At 42.2% G+C, this 21,613-nt stretch overlaps 1 protein-coding gene across 6 annotated transcripts; it reads right to left on the minus strand.

Annotated features, from left to right (window-relative positions):
* Positions 1 to 1,539: 1,539 nt before the first annotated feature.
* LOC105893312 (ran-binding protein 3-like) lies at positions 1,540 to 16,575 on the minus strand. Of its 6 annotated transcripts, XM_031558660.2 has the most exons (15): positions 16,160 to 16,575; positions 14,914 to 14,992; positions 9,505 to 9,522; positions 9,204 to 9,228; positions 8,964 to 9,026; positions 8,692 to 8,754; positions 7,690 to 7,755; positions 7,489 to 7,586; positions 6,871 to 6,968; positions 6,459 to 6,537; positions 6,221 to 6,314; positions 5,629 to 5,750; positions 5,278 to 5,398; positions 4,706 to 4,997; positions 1,540 to 3,846 (listed from the first exon to the last, which is right to left on the minus strand). In XM_031558660.2, the coding sequence occupies exons 2-15, from the start codon at positions 14,953 to 14,955 to the stop codon at positions 3,837 to 3,839; spliced, it is 1,191 nt and encodes a 396-aa protein (XP_031414520.1). In that variant the 5' UTR covers positions 14,956 to 14,992; positions 16,160 to 16,575; the 3' UTR covers positions 1,540 to 3,836. The 6 variants fall into 6 exon arrangements, with proteins under 6 accessions (XP_031414520.1, XP_031414522.1, XP_031414517.1 ...); XM_031558662.2 differs by lacking the exon at positions 14,914 to 14,992 and having other exon boundaries at positions 16,160 to 16,574; XM_031558657.2 differs by lacking the exon at positions 14,914 to 14,992 and having other exon boundaries at positions 6,459 to 6,534; positions 9,505 to 9,560; positions 16,160 to 16,574.
* Positions 16,576 to 21,613: the final 5,038 nt, after the last annotated feature.

Here is a 21,613-nt window from a genome sequence, read left to right on the forward strand (position 1 = left end):
TCCTCCTTGAAAACTACATTTTTAAATCCACATGTTATCAGTTAACTCCCTTGACTGACCAGGCAGATCCTGTCAAACCAGAACAGTCGCCTGGGTGCAGGCTGAAAGTTCTCATAACAAATCCAACAGGAGGAACGCTCATAGTTCAGCCTTTTAATTGAATACCCCACGTACAGCACAGTAGTGTCCCAAGTAGCCTAACGTTTTTTGGAGAAAAAAAATACAGTCTTATAATATACCTTTGTGTTTGACAGTAGTTGCAGGGTATTTGTTAAAGTCGCAATGCTCAAGTATGCCCACCTACAAAATAAGTCCCTAATCGGAATGACCTCTGACCTGTACACACACACACAAGGTCAGGGATAGGCACTATTGAACATGCAGTATAGTTCGAGAAAGACACATCATTGGCATGGGGAAAGACCATATGCATGTTTAAAACCTAACTAGCCTAGTACCAGAGGAATTTTTTTTCTAAACTGCCATTCTTGTTTCGATGCTTGAGGGAAGAAAATGTCACGTTCCTCACCTTTCTGGGTCAGTGTCCACACAGAGAACAGGTTTGTTCTTGTCACAAACCTTACTGGCTACTAATAGCATGGTCCCATCACCTGACAGGTGAAAATAGTTTTCATTTTGTACCATTTCTTGTTCTCCAAATTTTTGGAAAAATGAACAAAAATGGTGTAGTGAATTGCAGAGGGGTTTCCATACACATGCTCCAAGTGAAAGTAAATAAATGTCATTATCTTCGTCATTTTTTACAGTGTCTCAGTTTACAGATGATACATGACAATTTCATGTCTAACATGATTGTTCATAAGAGAAATGTGCCGTAAGCAAAAAAAGAGTATACCAGTCACTGTAGCTGCCATTGGGCTAAAAGAGTATACCAGTCACTGTAGCTGCCATTGGGCTAAAAGAGTATACCAGTCACTGTAGCTGCCATTGGGCTAAAAGTGCTTCAGGTAGGATTGTGGATAGGAAATGTGGCTACTAATGTCTCTAAAGCAGCTTGCACACTGCCCCGACAAACGCCAACATTCTCCAACAAACACCAACAAACACCAACAGTCGGGTCAGTGTGCGCCGGCAGTTGGTGTTAGTTGGAGAATGTTGGCGTTTGTCGGGGCAGTGTGCAAGCTGCTTTAGGTTGACCTCTTGCACTCACACAATATTTAGGGAACCAGTTTCTCACACAGCTTTAAACTGACTTTGCATTGAACAATTACTCAAGGTGTTTTATAGTACATGGATTAGAATGCAGTTCTCTGACAACATATTTGAATTAGAAGAGTCCAGACAGATGCCCTATATTGACATACACCTCAGCACACAGGGTAAACCAGGCTGATTTAGCTAAGGTCAGGATATTATAATGGCCATTCAGTATTAATGGGTCATTTATTTGTCATTTGAGAACATCTGACTTGATGGTGCCGTCAATAGATGTGGGTGTAAAACATCAAAGTCCTTTCGAAATGCACATAGAACATGAAAAGAAACTGCTTCAGAAATATTGAATCATTCAGACATACATGTAATACATACTTTTATTTGCTTTCACAAAGGCTGTCAAAGCATGATCATAAACCCCCAAAAATCTGACAGTATCAGCTAACCTAGGGATGTAGAAAACAAATTCTTGCCATTACCATTATGGTTAATTGAGAGGCCTAAAATAATAAAATATATAAGAACTGTATGAAAACATAATGCAATATGTTAATAGAAATGTCAGGGTGATAACTAGATGCTAGTCATACCTTTATACACACCAAAAGTGATTCAACTTACATAGAAAGAGATATGATGTACAGATCATACAAGCATGTATGCTTTAAATCAACAGACTCCTGATCCTTTTCAGTGCATCAAAAAGCAGATAAAGAGGTAGGAAGAAAAGGATGGAACAAACTAATAACAGCTTGAAATATGTGCAGGTAAGTGATGTATATGGCATTTTATATAATCTAGCCATTCACTTTATAGTAAGATAGGCCATACTCTGTGAGATAGGATCTCTTTTAAAGAGAGCAGTTTCAACATAGCAGCAGAAATAGGCATTCCAGACCATTTCAAATAATTACATTCAATATTTAAACAGCATAAAGACATTTTAGTTTACCAACCAACACAAACAAAAAACAAACAAATAATAACAAGAACCAGGGTTGTGAGTCTTTAAAGATGAAATTTGGCTGAAATTGTATATTGATCTATAAGACTAAATTCCACTGACTGTGCATTATTACCTTATTACCTACAGTAATCCTTTATCTGAAGAGATGTTGAGGATCCATGACATTGGACACTCCTATTCTGAGTCCTCATGTTGTGAATTCGTTTTGGGTTATTACCTGTTGATTAGGTTGGCAGACGTTGGATATTGGATATTGTAAGTCTTAGTATTGTTGCTGACTAACGATTTTCATGGGTTTGCTCCGAGACATTTTTATGCTGGACCACATCAATGCAAATCAGGCATTTACCCTTCTTCAGATAGAAAAGGAATTCTAGTTTTAGATTGGGAAAGTGGAACTGATTACCCAGTGAGAACTCAAAGGACGTTGCTAAATAGCATTTTACTTCAAACCTAACACGTTGACTTGATGGACCCAAATCACATCACAATCACAGCACATACTTCCAGGTACAGAAGGCCCTGTTCTAAACTGTGAACAATGTCTGGATTGAATTGGTGATAATATTGGCAACACTAATAATTAGCAATGAACAGTAATAAAGCCATATCCCTCATTTCAGCACTTCTCAATTGTTTGACAGATTTTTAAAATACTGTCATTTCACACCGAATGGCATAAAAACTTTTTCTTAGAGAAATACACTCACATATATACAGTATGTATGTATTCATTTTATATACAGGCATCCTGATATGTGTTTTTGAGATATTGTAAATATGAATTTGAAAATGAGGACGTTCTGAGTGATATACATTCTGTTTACACCTAGTTTGTGATATGTAACTTGAAATGATTATACCTGGTGAATTAAAGTGTAATTCATTTCCAAAATAATAGAGTTCATGTGACACCCACATTAGAAATTAAAATGATCACCAAGTTAATATGTGTCATCACAGCACTCCTATGTCAAAGCCATCTTCCCTTCACTCTCAGTTCTCAGTTCTGTCACAAAACCAAAAATGGTCGGCAATGTTTTGGACAACCATCAAAAACCTCAACCCACCCAAAGATCTGTAACTTAAGAATCAAAAGTAGCAAAAGCAGGCACCTTCTCTGGTAAGTTTATAATATTGTCGTAGACACTGTTATGATACCATATACACTATATAACTTTAACCTAAGAGAAATGAGCAAAGATATATGTGGCTGGAAGAAAGACCCTGAATAGACAACACCAAACCATTACCAGAGGTTGAACCCGAAATAATTCTTAAGTCCATTTGGCTATAGCTACACAGGAAGTTATGGACGCCAATACAACTTTCAATCAATTCTGTACAATCCTCATATCTCTGGTCAACTGTCTGTTTCATATCCAGGTATGTATTTGCTGAATTGTTAAATGTTGTTTCATATAAATATTATATAAGACTCAGATTTCGAAAGGCAAGCTTTCAAAATATTAGTTTTGCTCAATGACATGATAATTAATACTTTTTACTACCGTAGTAACGAAAATATGTCCAAAACCAACAACATACAGAATTGTTCTTTGGCAAAGACTGTCGTGGTAGTTCAACTACCGGACACAGTGTTTTGTGTCCTCTTCACATCTTTTGAAGTCGAGTCCGAAGAGTAACCAGGAGTGGGCCAGTTTTAAGGATCCAATCTGGACTGTTCTTCCAATTATGGACTCCTAAAACAGGCAAAAAGTTTTTATCACAGCGATTAAAATACAACAGAATGTGATAAACACTCTAGTCCTGCTCACATGCTATAACATGACCCTCACGGGTATTTTGAGTACATGTTCCTTACAGCTAAGCTCAGTCTAGTGTCATGCACTAATGCAATTCATGTGGCAGCTGTGCTATGTTGATATATATATATATATAGTTGCTGATGCTATATATAGTTCATTTGCTAGTAACAGGCTACCATGTAAGTGAAAATGCAGGGCTAGATGCTAGATGTTATAGCGCAGACTGTAAAACATCTAGCATGTATGGAGAGAACACAGTAAATAAGTTTAATGAAATTATACAATATGAGCAGTAAGATGGAGATACTGTGTCTTTTTCACAAAGCACGAACAGCATTTTAGACATTTCCAAAAGGTATTTACTAAATTTAATTTGCTGCTGGCCATCCATCTGTCATGAAGGGGTTTATATATTTATTTTATTTTCAAACAGGCTTTGAGAAGTGTTCTCTTAGATGTGGCCAAGGGATTACAGACACATGGCATGTTTTTAGGGTCTAGGCAAAGTTCATGGCAATGAATGTAACTGTGAAGGGATTTTAAGGTAAAGCACATCCTCAGCACATTCACACATCTGTCATAGCAATTTTCCTTTTGTCCAGGTTATCTTATTACTGAATATGGAAAAACGTAGGTATTTCTGTCAACCTGCTCAAAGCATTCAAAAAAGTAATCCCTCTGAAGTGAATACGTTTTTAAATTTCATAAACTGAGGAGATAATTCACATTTCCACCTTTCATATTACAGAGGACAGCTACATATGTCAGGGTGAAAGGATAAAATCTCACTCACCAGGCTTCCTGTGTGTCTTTTCGGCAGTCCCCTCTCTCGTCCTCATCCTCACTGGACCTGCCCCGGCCCCTGAGTCCCGCTCGGCAGTGCATTCCCACCAGGCGGTGGTGGATGGCGGCATGTAGCCGGGAGATGTCCCGGGCCCCGGCCTGGATGAGGAAGACTCGGACTGCGTGGCTCTCCAGGTCAGTGGCAGTCACCTGGAGGTTGCGGCGCGCGGGCCTCTTCAGCTGTGTGTGTGGCCAGAGCTTGGTGTTCAGGATCAACTTCAGACTGCCCTGATGTCTCATGACTGTGGGGGAAAGAGAGGGGTGGATGAAGATAAACTATACAACGTTGTAGTAGAGTTTGATTTTGATAGAATAAGGCTGTAGTATGGATTTAGTTTTCATCTAATTAAGGAGACACACATGCTAACGTAAAACATGGGGGGGTGGTGGCTGGAGGGATAAGACTGCAATGCCTTATGTGTATGTGAACATCCACCACATCCTGTATGTACAGTAGACTCTGTTATGATGAACACATGCACCTAGAGGTGGGTCTAGGGACTGCACATGCCAGACTCTCACCTATCCTGGACTGCAGCTCTCCCCTGTTTCCTGTTGCCAGGTCGTTTAGCCGCAGGATGCCCCTCCCTCTCTCGCTCCATGACTGTGTGCCCTTCTCCAGCACAAACAGCTTGCATGATAGCTGGAAAATCAAAAATGGCAGGATTAAGGATTCTTCACCTGAAAGGCAGACAGGATTTATTTTTCTTGCCACCACATCCACTAAGTCAAACTCCTCAGGAAATGAGTTTATCAGAAAATATAGAAAGCTGACTTTGTGAATCTGTAAGCCATGCCACAGCTTTAAGGTTTAACCTCACCAACTGTTTAAAGTAAACAGTTTAACAGTTTAACAGTGGAGTTCAATCTCACCTGAACAACATTGCTCTCCCTCTCCTCCCCTGTGATCACCTGCACCTGCTTGAGCAAACAGTGCCTCCTGCAGGACGCAGTGGTAGCTGCAGCGGATTCCCACAGGGAGTGTTTAACTGTTGCTGACAACAAAACACACAAGCACAGGCTGAGTACAGCAATCGTTTGAGCATCAGGCAAAAAGACATTTGGTGACCAATATATCCTGCTCCATACAAGCATGCTATGAAACAAAATTTTGGATGAAAAAATGTTTTGGATGAGGATGAAACTTAGAATGTCAATGTATTTCTACAACAGGTATTTCTGAATAAAATGTTGCTTAAAAAAAACTGATCAAATTGACTATCAATTTAGCCAGTTATATCAATTCTATGATCCTGGTCATAGCAGGAAGGAAGGGTTTGCCTAAATGAGAGCAGCGCTTTCTTGGCACACACTGCCTCAATCTGTAGTATTGACTTTTTACCAGTAGGAGGCCCCAAGGCACTATGAGGACTGAAGATATGTCACTGTCTATTTTGTGTCTATTTTAGGAAATGTTCTAAATCTGAACAAAAGTGATATTAAATGTAATTAAATCATTATTTACAGGTGTGGGATGTCTCTGGACTAGATAAATCTGAATCCGAAGAGCTGCTATCAGAATCAGATGCATCTTCACTGTATGGACTTTTCAGTGGATTCTGAAAACAAGAAGGAAAGAAAACTGATGAAAACAAATGGTACACAAATACTGATGGGATGCTAAAGTACTTTTGGGAAGCAATGCTTACTCAATGCTAACTCAATGCTAACTCAATGCTAACTCAAATCCAATAGGAACTCACCAGCACCCTCTCACTCATGTTCTCTCCAAACACGAACTGGATGCGACTCTGCTTGGCTCCCTCCCCCGTCACATGACTGCTAAATCAATAAAAGGGCAAGTCAGTACCCGTCCCTGAGACATAACCACAACATGACTTTGACTCGTTCTAGAATGATCCAGAATCTGGCTTCTGTTATCTGAATGCAAAGTTTCAGACTTTGGACTTGGACTTGAATGTACCACAGTGATTCAAATTCATCCAGTTTCATAAATGACATTTATGTAAAGTGTAAATAATGAATAGCCCTTTGTAAAAACCCATATTACTGCTATCATTAATATTAACAACTCAGTTACTTCAATATACAGAATGATTGGTCTGATGATTGGTCCTTTTCTGTGTTTCATCTTAAGCATGTTCTCCTTCTCACCTATCTGACGGAGATGACGGGAGCTGATCAAAGGCACTTGGTGATGTCTGCTGGTCAATGCTGTCTCTGTCCAGGTCATCTGCAGAATTCAGGCTCACCTGAGACACAGCATACAAGAGGGATGGAACTGGGCTTTCTAACACCATATGAAACATACTGCAATCGATGTATTACTGCAGAACATCAGGGATCAGGGATGGCTGGCAGGATATACATTATGGCATGGAACAGAGAGTGGAATACTGTTGGAATGTGAATTAAATACAAATAGAATATGGTTCAGAGATTAAAATGTGGTTACAGTCTGGTGCCGTGACAAGGTTCATGTATTTTTAAAATATGATTCAACAAGGGTGAATGAGGAAGCTGTGAGGATCCCTGACAAGAGATGATCCATGGCTTAGCACCTCTGAGAGATACATTCTCAGTTTGACTGAACTTAAAACCAGTGGCAAGTCCCTTCCTACTACCTCAGCACTAACTTAATATCCTGTACACATCAGAAATAGCTGCTGGTAACTGGAAGGAGTTTCACCAAAAATATGCACGCAACAATAAAATGTTTTTAAAATTTGCCATCTCTCTCTTTCTGTCTGCAAATGAGTGTTGTTCCAGTACCTTGAGGTGAGGCCGGTCTCTCCAGGGCTTAGGAGCTAGCAACACAGCTGGCCTTAGCAGGGCCCTCTTCACTCTAACACATGGAGGGCCTACTGAGGCTGTGGACAGAGGAAGGGCAGACTGTTACTGACAGCAAGGGTGTTACTGACACCTGAAATGTTTTACCTTTAGTATACTCAGTATACAGGAAATCATCTTTACCTATGTCAGGTGAAACTTTGTTAGCATTGCAACGGGTTGAAGGCATGAACACATTTGATCTTGAGACTATGAGAAAATGAAAACAAAGAAAGAAATATATCTGTCATTATATTAGAATTCCATAAAGTTAAAGAGTTAGAAATCAACTACAGATCACTCATGAATACTACCATGACATGTAAAATGAGTATTACTGTGTGACATGCCTCGTTTCACAATCAGTACCTCCACAACTAGCACAGCCTTCGAACATGAAATGGACATCTCAAAAAGAACCCGAAGTCATTACGTCTCTAAGTCAAAAAGAAGTCCAAAAAGAACCTGACATCATTACGCCTCTGACTGACTTCTTCTGTACATTTGTAGTTCATAAGTGAAACCCTGTCTCAGCTGAGACTTCTGGGAGATGGTGTCTGCAGTTACACAGTCTGGGGATTGTAAGACTATACAGGCCAGAGGTCTGGGGGGACCGCCAGGGGAGAGACGCGCGCGGCCCCAGGCTGCTGAGAGCGAGGGTGTGTCGGTGATATGTAGTAAGCAGGTGAGGCTTGGCCTGACTGATGTCTGAAACAGACACCAGCCAGACGACACAGTAAGACCCCCACTGGAGATGGTATGAGTCTGTGTCTGTGTATGGGTGTGTGCACATGTGTGAGTGTGTGTGCATCCATATATGTGTGTGTGTGTGTGACGTGTGTGTAAGCTCTTTCTGCTCCTCACAGGCATGTGTGACCTGAATACCAGCCACGTAAAACTGCACCACCTCTGCTCGGGAAGGCTTCGAGATTTTTTTTTCTGGTCAATCCAGATACATCCAGCCCCTAAGCTTGTGATTGGCCAATGGGTCTGGTGACTCAGACCCACTGACCACCTTTGCATGTGAGGAGCTTGCCCCATTCAGCAACTGACAGGATGATCTACTACCCCCCCCACACACACACACACACACACAATAAAAAAAAAAGAATGACAGATAAAAACTCCACAGCAGCCTAATCTTACCTGGCAGGGGCGGGGGGAAGGCGAAGGAACTGGATAGCACTCGTCTGTCTCTTTCAGTGCTACCTGCCAGAGGGATGAAGAGGAGCTTAGAATCTCGGATTTGCATAATGAACTTGGCCAGGAGGCATGTTGATACAACACAAGCCATAACTCATAAGATCTGTAATCCATTGGAGACGGTTATGGTCTAATGACATAATGCTTAGGGAGGTGTTTTAGATCCAATCAATTGCTTAACAAACTAAAATATAACAGCTTCTGCATTGTTGTACCTCTTCTGGTTCGGCCATTTATGCTGGGGTAGGTGAAGGATCGGACCCTTTTCATGGTAGGCCCTGGGAAACGGATAAGAACAAATTTAAGGTGGATCTAGTCATGTGATAAGCTGGAAGAAGCAAGCATGAAGAATTTCTGTTCCAATGGACTCATATAAGTAAAAACATGGTTCAGTTTTAGATGACGTTAGTGAACAATAAGATGCATGAGTTTAGTTGTGAATAGAGACCTCTTACCATTTACGTCATCCTCTGCTCTTCTCTGTTGAAGGAAACACAAATGGTTACAAGCTATACAAAGACTTCTTATACTGTATACCCCATGTCACATTATGAAATATAAGAATGGTGTATAATATATCAAATAAAATAATGCCTGATTAGCTAATTTGTTGGTTGCTTTCTATTGATAGTTTTTTGCACTTAGATTCTCCTTCTCAGATCTCTGGTTCTCTCAGAGCTTGTTCTGTCCATGTCCTGTGATAATCCTAAAATACTTATGTTTTGTCAACATTTCTAGCATAGTTTGACAGATTACCTTCATTGATGCGAATCTCTGAAAGACAAACACAGGTGGTGCAAGAACAGGCTTTTCTGTGAAGAAAAACAAGAAAACACTTTCACTCATAACTCCTTTTCCTGTGACAGTCTTAAAAAATGTACAGCAAAGGGAAAGATAAAAGATAGTGACTAAAAAGCACCAAGGAAGATGCAGATCAAGGAGATGTATTTTTGATGTGCTACTCCTGCCCTGTTCAACTTCCCTCTTTCCCTAAAAACATGTTTTCCCCCTTAGAGGAAGCTAATCAAAACCATGTCGAGATGTTTGATTCAATCACACACTGTGCGGCCAAGACTCTGGAAAGCCACACTTTCTGGCATGCAGGCACCAGAGCGCAGGGGCGGAGAGAGCGCACCCTCCCCTGCACTTCTGCACAGACCAGCCCTGAGCTGTATGCATGAATGGAGGCCTTCAGACCCAGGCGCTCTTACGCAATACCTCAGAAGCACACGGGGGTGGGGGTGGGGGGGGGGATTAGGTCTTTCCGTAGGGCTTGAAGGCAAAGAGTCTGTCGGAGCAGAGAGGGTTTCTGTAGGTCAAGCTGTTAGGCTGAAATTAGGGGCTGGGGCTGGGGGGGGGGGGGGTCCCTGGCGGTGGATCCAGGCCACAGATGAGAGGGCTTGGCTCCGGGTCAAGCCCAGACCAGCTCATTCCTGTCTGCTGTGGAGCTATAAATACATGCACATTGTGTCACTGGAGACAAACACTCACTAACAGTCTTGGTCACACACCTACTTCTCCCTTTTGCAGCATCAGTATAGTGTACGACAACCATCTTAATGGCTCAACTGGGATGAATAAAGAGGAGTCTGATATTTAATGTATCGCTGGTATACAAAAATCAGATCTTAACATTGTTGCATACACCACCAAACAGCAATCAACAATATATCATGTTCAGCCTACTGTTTACCTCACATTGTTGTGTTCTATAATGCCCTCTGAGAGCTCCAAGGAGTTGTTGGGCTCAAAATAACAGTGACCAGGGGGGCAATAAAGGGCTACAGCCAGGCAGCTGGCATAGAAAATACTTAGCAATGAATCATGCCAACCAGGCTTGTAAGAGCACAATGGCTGCACATCCTTAAACAGGAACACACTGGGCTTTATATTTTCTAATAGTCATAAATCTACTGGGCCCCTTGCGTATGCTTGTGCCCTTAAGCAGAATCACAGAAATGATGGTCTACACATTCGATCTGTGGTTCCATCTGCTGATGCCACACAGACACGTCACTTCAAACCATCCTGGCAATGAAAAACACTTATGAACATGTTCCTTCTAACGTAGGCGTGAGATAACCACCTGAACCACATTCGCATTTTTCACTCCTTCACACCGAAGGAGCAAGAATCCTGAGATGACTGACTCATCTCGCATGTTCCCTCGGCCCACGCTGGCCAATGAACCCCGCTTCTGAACATGCTGTCCAGAATGTGTCTGCGGAGTCCGTAACTCTCGGGGTTGGGCGCAGGAGCCGTGCATGTGCTGACAGTCGAATACAAAAGCATGTTGTTTGAGCTCAGATCCTGGGCTGTTGCGTAACTCACACAATGATACAGATGAGAGCCTTGTTAGGGGCCATCTCCAGCTAACAATTGTCAAGACACATTTTGTTTACAATGCACCTCTCTAGCAAGGATCACACGGTGCTCTCAAGACAGGAAAGGCACATCTCAAATGAGACAGATGTTGGAGCAAACATGCATTGCATTATGCCATTATGCAACATCAGCACTGAAAGAGAATGACGTCAAATAGAACTTCCCATTCCAGATACCCAGCCATCTGCCAACTATAGCCGTGAACTTTGAAAGAAACTTAACAATTCATTTTTCATACATGTCATTTGATAGGAATAGAAGGACTAGATAGATAGATAGAAAGATAGATAGATAGTTCTATAGATTATTAACATATTTATATACATACAAAGTGCTATACTACTAGCTAAAATAAATAGAATTACAGATATAGCTGTTATTGTGCAAACTAAATGTAGAATGTGCATCATGCTCTCCTGGCACAGAGGGGAGTCATTATATATTGCTATTGTGCTGGGCAGGAATAACTTCCTGCAGCAGACCTTATTACAGTGGAGTTGATGAAGCCTCCAACTGAAATCACTCTGCTGTCTGACCAGTAGGTGCATTATGTTAAGCAGTTTGTGCAACATCCTTCTCTCAAAGCCATCCTCAGCAAGAGCCAACCCGCTTCATCAGTTTGTTCAGTTTCTTAGTGTCACTGGCTCTGATACTGCTGCTACAACAGATGGCTGCAAGGAAAAGTGTACTTGCAAAACCAGATTGGTAAAGGTTACGCAACATCTTGCTGCACACATTGAAGAACCTAAGCTTCCTCAAGAAGTAGAATCTGCTCTGTTCCTTCCTGTAGACGGCCTCAGTGTTACAGATCTTGTTGTTGTCAACATAAACATGCAGGTATCTGGCACCCTCCACCACCTCCGCCTCTTCTCCCCTCAAGACCCTCACAGCGCTGCCAAGTTTGTCCCGGTGAGAGTGGGCTTGTTGAAGCAGGTCAGATGATGGCATCCTCAACTCTAACCTGCAAACTACAGTGGGTCCAGAGAGGTGGTCACCTGAGGTCTGAGATGAGCCAAAACCAGTCTCTCCAGGACTTTCATGATATGGGATGTCAAGGCAATCAGTCTATAGTCATTGAGGACACATAGGAAAGACGTCTTTGTTAGTGAAACGAGGCCGGACTGCACTGGAACCTTCTCCTGGCTCGGGCTAAGGTTGAAGAAGTGCTATAGAGTCTCACATAGCTGGTCCAATATAATTGTGAGGGTGATTCCCTGGGTGCTTTTATGAACACATAAAATAACTAGAATGGCACTCAGTAGACATACTTCTGCCGAGGCCCAACTGTCCCATGTAATGCCATACCTTACAACGTTAGCAAAACTGCAACTAATGGCATATCTTGCAACCTTAGCAAAAGCGGAACTTAAGTCGTGACTCAAGCAGGCGCCCCGTGACTCAGATCCACCTCCAAATGTAATGGTGTCTTCCTTGGCCCATGCTACACCTATCCACCATGCTTCATGAAAATTGGGCTAATAGTTTTTAACTGCAAACAAACAAACCAACCAACAAACAAAAACGGACAGGGGTGAAAACATAACCTCCTTGGCTGCTGTTAATAGTGTCCCTTCATGTGAGACCACACACACGCACAAAGACACAAAACATGTCTGGCGCCAGGCACGTCCTTTTACACTATGTGCCAATTTGACCCCCAGAGAACGTGTCAGAAAATAGAACAAGCATATCCCTCTCCAATACCCCACTGTAATATGGTCTGACTGCTGCTCTAGGCCGCCTGCGCAAAAACTGTTGAGTCATGCAGCCCATATGCGTATGGCTCTTAAACCGACGACGTGCGAGGGAAGATTATGAGTCGGCGCAGGGACAGCTTTCCCACCCCACCAGCGCATTACGCCGATGCCCTTCCAGACTCAGCTGCCCTCAGCTTGTTTCGGACGGAGTCCGTCACTCACTCTCTCTCTCTCTCCCCCCCCTCTCTCTCTGTGGGCACTCGTGGGAGGATTATGAGATGTTTAGTACGGCTCCAAACCACAGAGATCGAAACACACAGAGACGTTATTTATGTCTGTCCACAGCCCCTCAGCGGTCCTAGCTTAATTGATCGGTGAAAAATAATAACGTGGGTCTTCTGGAGAGATTTTAAAAGAGCCCGAGGGAGTCGGTTCCTGTTTGTTCATGTTTCTCCCTCTCTCTCCGTCCTCTTAGCAGCTTCATAAAGGAACAGTGTGTTTGTGCTGCTTTTCTGGCAAAGCCTGAATGCGCTGTAAACTGCTATGCCAGCTGTGGCAAGACTCCACAAACCTCTGCCTTGAAAGAAAGCCAACCTGCAGAGCGACACACTCAATCCCACGAACATGCACACACACACACACACATTCACACACACACATACAATCAGTCAATCACACATGAACATACACAAACACATTCGCCAACAAAAACTTTCTCATACTCTCACTTTCTTACACACACACACCCTCACACACACACTCACATGCACCCTCTGCTGGATTCAGTATGCTATGCTAATTTGGAAAGTGTGTGTGTCTCGGCGAGTGTGTGTGTGTGTGTGTGTGTGTGTGTGTGTGTGTGTGTGTGTATCCGTGTGTAGCGGAGGGGGGAGCCCTGGCGGCTCAGACTAGGCAGCTCTGGACTCAACCAGATCCGCCCGGGAGGGTCTGGAGGAGAGAAGCGATCACGCTGCTGGCGGCAGCTGCCCAAACATCACTCACTCTACGAACAATGCCAACCCCAAACCTTCCTGCAACACCCCCACCCACCCCCGCCCGCCCCGTCCCACACGCACAGACACACACTCGCTCACAGATCAGTCCTGGCTGGCGGGCCCGCTCGATGTTGAAATAGAGGCAGTATAGAAACTGCAGCTGGCAAATGGGACAGTGTGGTTTCAGAGCTCTCTGTAACATTTTTCAATGTCCTGGACCAACCAGAGTCAAACAATGGTTCAAGTCTTCAAACTTTACTCTGTAAGCGCCCCAGAAAGTGCTGAGTGTTTTGGGGCGAGTCTGCAGGGATTTGGCCAGGGAACATAACCATGAGCTGAAGAGAGAAGCTTTGTCATGCAGTGGACAAGTTAAGTTTACGGCTTGTTGCTTGTGAATGCTTCGGACCTGTTCAGGATGACCAAGCCACTGTTGGTCTCTCAGTCAGAGATGCTTCTCTTCTGCTAGCCCTTTTGAGCTGTGCCTTTCTATGGGGAGGGGGGGTCATCTGAGTAGAAAACAGAGAACAGGGCCTCTAACAGTCTATTTTCAGTGTTGTTTCAGTCTAAAGGAATGTGGTGCTACTCCAAACCAACCCCCAGGCTGTGCACCATCACACATCCAACACATCAAGTTACTGCTGCTGCCACTGATCCAGAAGAAACTGGAGCCATATCTCGATCTACTGTAAAACGACTCTGTTTATTGGTGTTGGTTTAAGAAAAGGACTTTGATCCTATTTATTTTTTGCACTCAATGCTCAACGAGAGGCCCATCTTCTCTGAATAACAATGGTAGTAGAGGAGTTTAGATACTGAAACTGATACTCTTTTGAACTCAGATACTAATGAGTGAATTATAGACCGCCACACAAAGTAATTCCCATTGTTTTTCGTTTAAGTCGTTTGAAGTTTATCTGCATTCAGGAGAAGAGATGTCTGATACTGTGCGCTGTGCAGTTGTAGAGTTAATTATAATTTTTGTTTATGATTATTATGATGTTCATAATATATTCATATATATATATTCATAATTATGACCCTATAATCATTAAGGACATGGTGGTGTAGTGTGAGTCTGAAGTGCTCACATTTTCCCCATTTTCCCTTTTCCACAGATCTCCTAAGAACATCCTCTCAGAGGTCAGGTTGCAGAGTCCACACACATTTCTGCAGAGACGAGAAATAAATCAGAGTTCAGGTTTCGTGCTGAATTACACCCTAATACTGAAGAGGATGCTCTACTGTCACAGAGTAGGTCGACAGGGAGAAGAGGGGGGGAGCGAGGATCTCTGGGGTGAACCGTCAGGTAGTAGTGCCAAGGCAGTCAGGGGTAGTGTGTGTGTGTGTGTGTCAGTGTGTGTGTGTGTGTGTGTGTGTGTGTGTGTGTGTGTGTGTGTGTGTGTGTGTGTGTGTGTGTGTGTGTGTGCACGCGCGCAGTTCTAGTCTAATCTTCCCTGATCTGATCATGCTTTAATAGGATTCTGTGAGATTCAGCAGGTGAAACCATTTCTGATTCTAATCACCTGGCACATAGGGTCACCTGAGTAGGTAATAGTAATGGGCTATAGCCACCATACTTGAAGGGGTGGATTTGCAAATCCACCCCAGATTCTCCCTACTTCTAAGGAAGACATGAGAACTCTATTGATTGGTCCCCATATATGGATAGGCAAAGCACAACAAGTATAGTCCTTAGGCTATTTTAACTCGTTTAACCTTGTGGACGGGTGTTGTACATGAAACTGAAGTCTGGTTGAGCTCACGTATTCACAAAGTGAATTATGGATGTCTAACAGTTCCTGGCCAAAGGTCCCGAAAACACAAACCAGATCTTGTAAGTAACCTTTTCAGCTGAAGGAACGTGAACCTATAACTTCTGCACTTACTGTTCATGTTCTCAATCCCCTGTGTAGCACTGTGAACACTGAAGTATTACAGCATTCCCAGTCCAATTTGACAATTAAAACCAGTGCAGCATAAGAATTAAGTCTGATTGTACATCTCTGTTAATTTACTCTCATGGGTGGAGACACACATTAACTGCAGCGATGCTGTATGAGAAATGCTTTACAGCTATGGTGCTTGAAACACATGGTTTCATTGCAAAACATAGCGAAATAATATGGAACATATATAAATATGCTGATTACAACATAGTCTTAAAACGTCCATAAAGACGATAGTAGACTGTGTATGTGAACTGATTACATTAACCGTAGACGTTTCATAAAACGTTCAAATAGAATACTACATGGCCATACTGTGCAAAACGTCAAATTCTTTAAAAGCTCGCCGTGTCCCGTGCTACCCTCACCATGTAATGCAGCATCTTACCTTTAGTGTTGTCGTAGATACGGTCCTTCACAAATCCAGGAACAGAGCAACTTGAAAACTCAGAATCTCCCTGCGAGGCCCTTGAATGAGAAGTTCCCGTGATTTTCAGTGCCGATGAAACTGGATAGAGTTCACTTGAAGACAAACTCGAGGACATTGTCATCATCTAAGGAGTCCAACATGCCAAAGCTAGGGACAGGTCAATTACCTGGAAGGTCGTTCCGGTAACATGCTCTGAAAGAGTTTTAGCTTGCGTGGTTATTCCTTGTTAATTGAACAATAAAGTGTCTGAAATTTGAATCACAATTTTCCGATGTATTCTCGGTCTACAACCCGCGGTCTCGCAACACACGCTGACTCAGTAGGATGAATGGAGCGCTCTGCGCGAATGTTTACCCCAGTCCACGTTGCCAGATTTGTGGAGCGTGCGGGGTGGGCGGGGTGGGCGGGGCGTGGTTACATCTGACATGCGCTAGCTGTCCCATGGACTGTCCTGTGAACATCTGCATTTACGTGACAAATGGCATGAAACACAACATGATGTTAGAAAAAAGATTTCCTGATTGAAACTGCAACTGACTTTGCAGGACCATCCTGACCAAGTAAATAATATAAAGTTTTAGTATTTCAACATGATTAGAAACTTTAAAACCCCTCTCTTTACGAAGTTATTTCTTTCATTAACCACACAATCTAACTAAAAGAACCGAGTCGTTCCAGCCTCAAGACTGGTTGCTCACCTTCATGTCACTGATTGATTTGACCAAATGCATTCTGTTTTGATTGCTGCTCCACTGATTTTGCTGCTCCAAGATTTTGCATGTTTTGTGTATTATACACTCTGTCACTTCCCGAGCTCGGAGCCGACATTTGTACAACTTTTTTTTCTACAATTTATGCCAGGTACTGCGAGGTAGATAGATAGTAGTTAATGATTATTATTATTATGATTATTATTATTATAATAATAATTTGTATAGCCGTGTTTCTCACTAATTGTTTGGACACTTTGGACACATGTTACTTTCTACTTAACTACGTCTTTGATCATGAACAACTGACAGTACGCATATAGCTACATCCTGGGGGTGCAAGTCTCTGTAAGGTGCTTTATCTGATATAGGAAGCATGCGTAGTCACGTGACACGCCTCAGCTGGTGGTGAAGTCATGACGGAGGCTTGAGTGAAGCCTGTGGCTCCGGAACAGACTGGTTTCGTGAGCATGCTCAGTGCGTTCGCATGGAATTTTCCACTGTGGCCTGCCCTCGCAGCCAACATGGGGCAAAGGTTTCTCCACTGAAGACCAATGGTTGGTCTAACTGTAAAGGAACTCTTCTGTTGTGTATTTGTTTTTGTTGAAACTGGCACAAAGCTGTGTGTATTTTTGAAGCACGTGTGGAAGGGTGTGCACTTGGCCTAAATTCCTCCGGATTATCTCTGAATGTGTTTGTGTTCCATGGTCAGTCCGCTCTGTCTGTGTTGATGTGACTGTGCAGCATCCTATGCCTGGTTGGCTACTTGATAGTTTGTTGACTATCTTTCATCACAGGACCGCTATCATGTGCACATGAAAAAATAGAATATTCCCCCACTGCCCCTGACCCCGACTTAATTCAACTTCCCAAATACAATACCTCATGATAAATCAGTCACAATAAATGTGGAGATTCAAACTCCTCCCCTCTGGTAGATGCTACAGATCACTGTTCGCCAAAACCTCCAGACACAAAAACAGTTTCTTCCCCCTCGCCGTCTCACTACTGAACAGCTAACCCACTGTAGCATATATATTTATCCCTGCACTTCTTGCACTCTCCACTTCTTCTTTGCACTATTGTTGTGTAACATTTCACAGCTACTGTATATAGCCATTCCGCCTTGTATATATTTCTTAAACTTCTTAGACCATTGCACTGTTGCATTGTTTGTTTTGTATTGTGTTGTAATGTATATTTTGTGTAAGCACATTGAGAGCCACTTTACTTCACCAAGTCAAATTCCTTGTTTGTGCAAACTTACTTGGCCAATAAAACCTGATTCTGATTCTGATTCTGAGATGACAAGAAAGGAAGAAGGAAGGAAGAACAATGGAACAACATGGAAGAAGACAATGACAAGACAAGGAAGAAGCAGAAGATCTTTTCTGAGGAGATGAGGGGAAAGGGGAAAATCCATCACAAATAATGTATCCGTATATAGATAGGAGAATAATATTAATGAGTAATATGGTAATACTTAAAAAGAAATGCCTCTACAATTTGGTCCCACAACTGTTTAGAACCCCTCAACTCAGATGATCTCTGAAGACAAAGGGGTCATAAAACACGGCAACAACTCTTCCCTGTGACATAGTGCACTGCTGCTGGCCAGTGAGGGCATACGTTGTGTGTCCAGTCTGGTGTGCTGGTGTGAATCACACCTACATACTCAACCAAAACGTGAACATTCAGGTTCTGTTCACCCAACTGTTGATTTCCACTGGACGAGTCTGTGAGATTGAGGAGGCCTGCTGTGTCTGTGCTGTTTAGCACTGTGTAGCATTCTGTCAGAAAGCCAAAACGAAGCCCTCTGAAGGAAACCAGGTTACTAAACGTTAATAATATTTTAAATGAATAATTCATCAGGGCCTCTTTGTCGGCTTTAAGATGATATCCTTAATTTATTTTCCTTACATGCTTTTTCTGGTTGTGTTTTGTTTTTTGAAGGAATTTTCTGAATGACAGATGACAGATTTTTAACTGATTTGTAATCAGTCACACTGATTCCTTATCAGGATAAAAAAAATCAAGTGAAACACACACAGATTAATGATTATGAAACACTGCAACCTACTGGTGAGTATTTCACATTGTCTCATCTGAAAATGAGCTGTTCAGTCCCATTCACTGAGATCTGTTATATGAGGAGTTGTGTTGTATTATTAAGTCTTTATGAGACTATATGAGAGCTCTATGACAAAGTTTCACTTAGATACGATTTTACTTAAATTGTCAGCGAGTTTCCATTACCACTTGCAATAAATGCATGAGTATCGGAACAATGCAAGTTATCGGAATGATAACTTGTTCCACTTACGTCACTGCCTCTCGATTAAGACAAAGGTCTGTCAGAGTATGTAACTAGCATCACCAGACTGCTTCATGTGACAGTTCCATTTTGAAATATCCTCACCCATGGGCTCCTGTGTGTGCCCTAAACTCCAAGCCTATTTTTAACTAACCTTATTTTGGCTAAGCATATTATTCAGCTATTGTTGGCAAAAATATATACGTAACAAAGCCAGCGTTACTTTTTGACATTGCATCGTGCACCTGCTGCAATGGAAATGTTCCAACTCAAAGGGGCCTCCTCTCTATATTTAGAACGAGAGATTAGGTTCCAACATATTTGAAAGAGACCGTGTGACTCTTAACATAGATGTAACAACAGGGTCTAAGCAAACTCTAATTCTCTTTTGCTGTTGTGCACTATCTCCACCCTGCCTATATGAACACAATACTTCACATTCTGTCTATGATTTGCTGTTTTCTTGTTTAAATCAATGGCAGCCATTTTTGCTCTGTTGACTGTTGCCTTTCATTGTTAAGGCTTTGTATTACTCAACTGTCAAAATGGAGGCAAACTGAGGTTTGGTAATAATCACATTATAATTCATATGAGTAATGTGAGGTGTTGCTATTAAATAATGAGACTAATGCTGTAATTCAATTGGAATGAAGAAAACTCATATAACTTGTATACTTGTAGTAACAGTCTGGTTATTTAATAGCCACACCTCGTATATCGAAAAAAATGAAACAGTTCCCTTTCCCAAACTGAAGAGCTGTACTTGACAGACACTTCAAATGGGTGAGAAAGAGCTGTAGGGCTCTGAGAAGAGGCTGTGAAGAGCTGCAGAGCTCTGGGTAAAGGACAAGTGTTGAATACATTTAAACTAATTGGGGCTTTTTAAGCCAACCACAGAAGTCTCTCATTTTCTACCTCCTACAAAAGCCCTGATCTCCCACGACCCTTTCTCTTGATAGGCAGGTATTTTCCAGCCAGGAGCTCTGTGAACAGGAGGCAACACAGACAAATGGAGTGCAGCAGTAACTGCTAGTCTGCATTTAGACACCTGCCTTTCATTTTTCCTGACCACTTAACGATCATGTTTATAGGACACTGCTTAAAATAGAAGATGAAAGATGTAAGAAAAGAAAGGCTAACCTTTCATTTTTATCTTTTGCGTGACTCTGTATGCAACTTCTCCTCCTCACCACATGGTGACACTCATCCCTAGTCAAAAGACAGAACATAGCAGCAGAAGGATTTCAGTTCAAAAAGTACACTTTAGTTCCAGTATGAGGGTAAGAGTAAATGTTATGAATGGAATAAATCACAATTACAGTTTTTCTGTACACAATTACAGAGTTTTTCTAGTAGCTTCTCTACAGAGCTGACCACCCTCATTACCATTCCTCTATTCAACTACAATTTACCAACTGCTATGACTATCTATTTGAACTATCTATCTAACTACATGTACTACATCTATGCAAGAGACCACATCCAATGCAGTGGAATTTCTATGCTTTCTTGGCTTCCGTGCTGAGAGCTTACTGAAGCTCTGAGGTGGAATCAGTTTCCCCCTAATCCAACAGGTGGCAGCAGTGAGTGTAAAATATTCCCCTCTCCTACAAGTCTGAGGTACTTTATATTGTACATCCCTAGGGACTGGCCACTCCCATCTCAAAAGGTGTCATTTACTGCCAGGAGAGGAGATTGTGTTACACAAAGATAGGGTAGGTATGGAGGGGAAAGGACCCAAAACTCTAAATGTCTGGAGATCTCTGAGTGTCCTGAATGGAGGGCATCTGCAAGGTGCTTATAAAACGTTCTACATGACATGAGTTGCTATAATGTGCCGCAATGTTGTTTGTATCACCTAATCTGAAGGACACTGCATCTGAAGGACACTGCAAAATACCAGTGCTGGAGAAGCTACTTTGGAAGTATACTGTTGCAAGCTACTTAGAAAACAGTTGTTCAAACTACTAAAAAAAGATCAAATTTACATGTACTTGTGACACAAAGTATAATGCAAAGAAGTCACATGCCAGTAAAATATGCCGCTCAATTGAGTTAAGTTCCAACTTGTTCACAGGGCATACATCAAATTAAAAAATGAAATACCCCACTATCCGTGGGATAGTGCAAGGAATGTCAGCTTTGGTTTTGTATACAATGTCCATCAGTCACCTGCCTTCCAGAAACAGGTGGGGGTATTGCACCAAGCAGGAATACCCAGTTAGCCTGGTAATCTCTAAAATAGCATGCGACAACTCTGAACATTTGTTAATAACTAGCAATAATACGTTTTGCACATGCACTACACAAAGGTCAAGTGTGTGGTGGTGGCTGATTGACGAACGCATTGCTTGGACAGGTCTTCACAGCGGTCAGCATGAAAGAGAA

Source organism: Clupea harengus, chromosome 21 (assembly GCF_900700415.2).
Source record: "Clupea harengus chromosome 21, Ch_v2.0.2, whole genome shotgun sequence".
NCBI classification, from domain to species: domain Eukaryota; kingdom Metazoa; phylum Chordata; class Actinopteri; order Clupeiformes; family Clupeidae; genus Clupea; species Clupea harengus.

Coding starts and splice junctions, on each gene's coding strand:
- LOC105893312 (XM_012819706.3), bottom strand. CDS start 16,325: ATGATGACAATGTCCTCGAGTTTGTCTTCAAGTGAACTCTATCCAGTT. Junction 9,561..16,159: donor TATCTACGACAACACTAAAG/GTAAGATGCTGC, acceptor TTTTCTTCACAG/AAAAGCCTGTTCTTGCACCA. Junction 9,229..9,504: donor AGAGATTCGCATCAATGAAG/GTAATCTGTCAA, acceptor TTCCTTCAACAG/AGAAGAGCAGAGGATGACGT.